The sequence below is a fragment of the Gobio gobio genome, assembly GCF_949357685.1.
Source record: "Gobio gobio genome assembly, chromosome: 15".
Lineage (NCBI taxonomy): Eukaryota > Metazoa > Chordata > Actinopteri > Cypriniformes > Gobionidae > Gobio > Gobio gobio.
In genome coordinates, this window is record NC_137108.1 from 32344862 (window position 1) to 32351661 (window position 6800).

At 39.0% G+C, this 6800-nt stretch overlaps 1 protein-coding gene across 1 annotated transcript; it reads right to left on the reverse strand.

Annotated features, from left to right (window-relative positions):
* Positions 1–482: 482 nt before the first annotated feature.
* On the reverse strand, positions 483–4090 carry scrt1b (scratch family zinc finger 1b). The gene is made up of 2 exons (XM_079837792.1): positions 3561–4090; positions 483–2729 (listed from the first exon to the last, which is right to left on the reverse strand). The coding sequence occupies exons 1-2, from the start codon at positions 3673–3675 to the stop codon at positions 2005–2007; spliced, it is 840 nt and encodes a 279-aa protein (XP_079693918.1). The 5' UTR covers positions 3676–4090; the 3' UTR covers positions 483–2004.
* Positions 4091–6800: the final 2710 nt, after the last annotated feature.

The following is a 6800-nucleotide window of genomic DNA, read 5'->3' on the forward strand; positions in this document are numbered from 1 at the left end:
GGTAAAACAAACACTTATTTATGGGGTTTGCAAACATTTATGTGGTGTGCGCTGATCGGCACTGGTAAGGATGGAAAAACATCATGGAGGTTTGCAGCATGAAACCTGTTGATTTGGGTTAACAAAAGCACACATTTTTTTAATCCAGCAAAGTTTGTGTGTCGAGAATGTCACCTTAAATGAAACTCAGCACCTGTGGAAATTGTTCCCCCTGAACTTCCATTATTGCCAATCCATTATTTCTATTCTATCAGCTTTTGGTGCAACATTAAAAACAAGCAATTGCTACTGCCGGAGTGGATATACTGAACCGTAAATAACCATAGCAGGTTTTCACCCGTCCCATCTCTTGGCCTGCGTTGCTTTGTCAGTGCGTGTGCATTGATTTCCATTCACCAAGATTAATTGGCCTCTTTAATAGACTAATTTCACAGAGGAACGGCAATAATCAGGGACAAATGAGCAACAGACTGTGTTTGTTTACTTTGCCTTTATTATGAAGTGCTTAAAATGCCTTGTGTCTTGTGCTTACATCATTTGAACATTGGCTCAAAAAAATCGCAGGACATTTTCTGTTTGTTTCTTGAACAGGTTTAGTGGATTCATCTACAGTAAAAAGGTTTTTCCTCTTCAAATGAGCATCTACATGAAGATCGTTTCACAAACTGAGCTGTTATTCCTCTTTCAAAGATATAAAAAAGGAAGATTGAGCTAGGTAACATCTACCTGAATCTAGGGTTTTTGTGCTACTTTTTAAGGATTTCTACAATGAAGTGCTTTCAAACTCAGGGACGACCAAACTGGAGAAAATGAAGTGTCAGATCTGAGCTGAGCTGGGAATGCAGTGCGAGTGCATTACAGGACGGCTATGCAGATGGTGCACCTTCCTATCACTCCGATCCTTTGCTTGTCCTTGTGTGTCCCTTTGAGTTAACCTCAGAAAAGCCATTACACGTCTAGAGAATGGCTCTGAATTGCTTAGAATGGAGTTACAGCACTTTGGGCCTACATCCTAAATCTACGTTTAAATTCGAGGCAGGCAGTGCATAAGCAGAGAGCGAAGGAAGATGGTTTGGACTTATGGATTTAGTCTCACTAAACTCTACATTGGCATTTTCCCTGATGTGGTATTTTTAAATGTTTATTAAGAGTATTGGATCAAAACGTACCTGATTTAGAAAAAACTGCTATAGGTAATACTTTATTACTTTCAAAAATACCATGCATTATGATTATTGCTTTTTATATTCTTAAGAGAACCCCTAGAAATATTGCCCCCTGGTACTATCTCTACATTTTGGCAAAATTATAAGCTTTGTGGTATTGGCATAGATTTCTTTTCTTTTCTTTTTGCATGCATTAAGTAGGTATACAAAAAAAAGAATACAATTTAAAAAAAAAACAAACAAACAAAAAACATTTTTCAATTATTACCATGGATCTAAATGCTTTGGCATGTTAATAAGACTGGCATAACCCAAAAGGCAACGTTATTGAGAAAGAAAAATGCAAAAAGAATCATAAAAATCAATAAAAAAAATCACACTTTCAGTGCATCGTAGAGAATCATACATCCTATATGAAGTAATTAAAACGAACAAATAATAAATATTAAAACAAATTAAATAAATAAATAAATACCGGTTTACCTCGATTGTGAATACGTTTGGGCCACTTGCAGCAGTATGATAATATCCACTGACAATACAAAAGAGTTTTATTTTAATGAGGAACATGGTGTCACTCAAACCTTCATTCGACGCCAGTCATAGTCAAGTGTTGCGCAGCGTTGACGTGAACTGTCTGAATGTCATTTGAGGACGTGGTTGCTGAAGTGCATGCGAAGGATCCATATTCCTTTAAGGTCGACTTTGCAAAAGAAAAGAAAAAAAGAGATAAAATTGTGCTATTATTGTGTTTCATTTTGATTGTGAGACATAACTGGGTAAGATAGCGTAATCATCCTAACACGTGACGGGGGAGTGAGCGTTTACAGACCGGAAGTCACGCCTCGACGGACGCGAGCGGCGAGAACGCACCTTTAAAGCATGCCGACTCATAGTGCTTGTTCAGATATGACTTGAGCGCGAAAGTTTTGTTGCATCGCTTGCATTTGAAATGCTTAAACGCAGAGTGGGTCTGCATGTGCGCCCGCAGGTTGGAGCGGTCAGCGAATGCTTTTCCACAGTGTGCACATCCAAAGGGCTTCTCGCCCGTGTGAGAGCGCATGTGGCCCTGCAGTAGCCAAGGTCTGCTGAACGCTTTCCCACATATGTCACACTTGTGCTTGAGGTCATGGGTAAGCAGGTGCATGGCCATGGCTGGCATGGACACGTACACTTTCCCACATGTCGGGCACTTTTTGGCCATCTTGCTGTCCAGGCTCCGGTGCGTCTGTTTGTGCCTGCTCAGGTTGGAAGACGTCGCATAGGTTTTGCCACATTCGTTGCACGTGTGCCTCTGGAGGGTCCGCGAGCTGCTGATCACTTTCCGACGGGACCTGCCGTCCGTGATGAAGAACGCGTCCACGGCGTAACCCTCGCTCACCGCATTGTCGCCGTTGATGTACCCGGACGTGATCTCTGACTGCGGGCTGTCAGGCTGGTCCGAGTCAGGTGCCCCGTAGTCACTGTGGTTGCTGTCATAAATCGGCTCTGGAGAAGGTACTTTAGTGCCACCGTCACTTTCTCCATCGTAAACGGCTGGGGTGATGTAGTCACTGATGTAGCCTAGCGTGGAGAGAACAAGATCTTTTATTCAATTATTCATATTCACAAGGGAATCGAGTGAGGACAATGGGGTTCGCCGATGCAACGGCCACTTTTCCGCTCAATTTATCTCCACCTTGGCAAAGGCGACGGGCAACTAGATTGTGCCAGTGCTCTTTGAGATTCATTAAATGTTCAACAAATTCAGCATTTCTCTTTGAATATAATTAGACTTAACGACCACGCGGAAATTTCAAATAGAATACGTGTCAGGTTGACTTGCTATTATTCCAGAGTTATTTCAGGACAAAGCCATGGAGCTGTGAAGGATACCACGTTTACTGTGGACTTACAGTATGAGCACAGATAGCACTTTTGTACAGTGGGAGATTAATTACCCCTTTCTAAAGGCTCCACCATTAGCACAGTGTGCAGTGTGCAGCTGCACTAAGCGTTTCTTTGATTTGCAGAATAAACAAAACACCTAAGCTCATCTGGAAGTGACTGGGCTCCAAGTTGCTGAGAAGTTAAGCGTTGTTACCAGCAGTGGATTTCCATTTGGCATGCATCATGCATGTGGATTGTACCATGCATTTTCAGTGCAGGAATCCCACTAATTATGTGTGCATTCCCATTATGGTTTCACATAAATCACAAGCAACGCAACAGAGGTGCTCGATCCTATATCTGGATATCTACTTTCCTGCCTGCAGAGTTTAATTTATACAGTAAATGAACCGCAAAACCTCGCTTAGCACCACAAAACCGTGGTTGCATCTATAACTATGCTTGGATTAGGCTAAAGTGTGCTAAATAAACAGAAAAAGAACACATGCATTCCTTTGCATTTACCTTTGTCGTGTATCCGAAAGCTAAGATCGGTCCTGGACCTGCCGTACGCGCTCTCAAGTTCCGTGGATGAGAAATCATCTAGCTTCACCTTTTTCACCAAAAAAGACCTTGGCATGTTTAGAGCGCAGAGCTGAAAGCCTCTTCCAGCACGTTATCCTTTCTTTATCCACCGCACAATAGAAGAGTTGGTCCTGCAGGGCTGAAAGTCAAAGACCTGAGCGGGGGAAAGACGCGGAAGCTCCGTTGCTTCAGCTGTGCACGATCCGTTCTGCACAGACGAAATGCAACTTCAGCACTGGACAGCGCGCGCGACAGCAGCAGCAGCAGCAGATCCGCCTCCCTGAGCCCGCGTGTCAGAGGAGTGCGCTCAGACCCAAATGGAAGCGCTCCAAAAATGGGCTGCTTTAAATGCGAGCACGTTTCCGGAGAAGCTGTTGTTGTTGTTGCTGTTAAAACGGGGGAAGAGAGAGAGATAGAAAGAGAGAGGTGTCCGCTGCTGTCTCGGCTCGCGCGGTGTCGGTTTGATGTCTGAGCTCTGCTGATCAGCTGCTGGGATTTATACGCGCGCGATCAGGTGGGAGATGGAGATGGAAGTGCTTAATTTCATCCATCAGAAATCTCCCGGGAACAACATTGGACGAGAATGATTTATTGATGCTGTTATTCGTCTCTCAGTCAAATTTTTTTTTCCACATTCAAGGCGCCCACCATGTTTCAGCGGAATAAGAATAGAATTTATTGTTTAGGAAAGTCGAGTTACGACGATCTTTTGATTGTCATCCAGGTTTTAAAAAAAGGCACATTTCATATAAGTTAAAGTGAATCACATGTATATTTTAGGTACATTTTGTGTTTATTTGAAAGAATGAAAACATTTTATAGTCTTTCACTCCTTCCTCTAACAGTAAAAGTCAATATGAAATAGCAAACTTCCGCATCTGGTACTCTGAAAGCTTGCACAAAACATCCCATAAAAAAACATTCAGTTGGCTTTTTCGTGAATCACAAACATTGACAGAAATGTTATATTCTTACATGTTAGCAATATAAGTAGCCATTTATTTTATTTAAATGGCATTTTGTTCTTGTGCCATATAGATATGTGCAAAATAGAAAACATATCCTTGCTGTTTAAAAACAAAACAAAAAAGTAACAATTAACAGCACAGAGGCCAGAATTATATATCAATAACTGAAATATTATAAGAGAATACAAATGATCAAGTGAAAAAATTACCGGTTGTCATACCTTTTCTGACATAAACTGCTCTGAAACATGCCCTTATTTATATATATATATATATATATATATATATATATATATATATATATATATATATATATATATATATATATATATATATATATATATATATATATATATATATATATATATATATATATATATATATATATATATATAATCAGAAATACATAAATTATTAGTAACTTATTAGTAACTACTAAACTCCCTAATCTCTCTGTGGTTTGTATCAATGGGGTTAGGTTTATGAAAAAGCCACATTTTATGATTGAATGTGAATCAAGGGTCTAATTTCTAAAGTTTTTTTAAAGGATGAAAAGATTTTACAGCTTTTTCTTTCTTAATATGACAATAACATTTACCTTTAACTTTAGTTATCATCCCCACTGCTCTGAAGCTTCCACAAACTCCATAAAACCCTAAAAAGGGGTTTTGCCACCAATTTATAAATATTAGATATGTCTTGGTCAATATATTTCTTCCACTTAGCATTAATAGTAAGTTATTTGATTCAAAAGGGCATTTGCTTTAACCTCAACTCACTTAAATCGAAACAAAAAGTGCTGACGGAGCTCATTACACTTGAAAACTCTGAAAACTCATAAACGCAAATAAATGACATTGTGTGTGTATATACCTTAAATGAATGAAAACAAATATGCTGTTATGGTAATATGAAACACTGTGTTCTTTTATAAAAAAAACTGTAATACAGATTCCAATATTATAACCTTATGAGTTGGTATCAATTATCTGAGAATATAAAGTACTCTTTTCAGACATAAAGTACTCTCAAACATGCCTATTTTCTATATTGTTTTTAACCAGTATTACGTAAAATCCCATTCACGCCGTGCTATCACTAACTAATCACCTGCCTAATCTCTCTGTGATTTTTAGCAGCAGTGCTATAGGATGCGTAGGCTAGTTTACAGCTGGTGCTCGCGTGCAGTGGCAGGCAAGCACAGAGGAGCGCAAGATTCAGGCTTTGCAGCTGCTGCGGCCCCCTCCTCGAGCAGATGGAGCCTAGTGGGAACAAGCCGGGGATTGGGGGGGAAGAAGCAACATAGGGGAACTCAAAATCACTAGAAGAGAGGAAGAGAGGGAAGGAGTTTGAGAGAAGAGTTTGGTTGTAGTTTTGAAAGCAGTCTGTTCACCCCTAAAATCATATGATCGGCGCTTACATATTACAGTCAGTAATACAGTCAGTTTGTCACTAAACCGGATCAGTTTAATTTGTACCTAGAGATTCTCAGGCCAAATCATACCAAGATTCTAGCTGGTTAGGTCATAAGTACACTACATTTAATTAACATAAAGTGTGCACACACTATAGAAACAAAGAAATCAATATAGCCGCAAGCGGCAATCATCGGGGTCCAAGCACCAATGGCCCATGCGAATGATTAGCAATCCAATTGAAACATATCTTATGAAGTGTTTTTAATAGCAAAGTCCATCCTGAATCTTTACTGAAAGTTAGAGTTCGATCATAATATGTGCAGTGAACTGCAGCTCAAAACTTTAACTAAAGCATCTCAAGGCTCTGTTCATTTGTATAATTCCACTGTATATATGTATTGCCTTATAACCATATGCTTGCAGTTTAACACAAGTGTTTATTTTATTTTTTATACCACAACAAAACTAAGTGTCTTTATAGAAATGTTATGATATATAGCCTATTATTGTGAAAAAGACATAAAATAGCTCTTCATTTAAAATGGACAGCAGTATTTTTAATCATGTTGAAACTTGAACTTTTTGGAAAAACTTGAAAAAAAATGTTATTGGCGTCTAAAAATGGTAAATACACATTTAATAATCGATAAGGATTTGTACACTAATTATATAAAACTATACTGTCAGTACACCATAGTTACACAAATGAATAAGAAAAGATGGAAACTGATAGAAAATTTTAAGAGATGGAAACTGATAGAAAAAGATTAGGCTTAAAAGATTCATTATCCCGC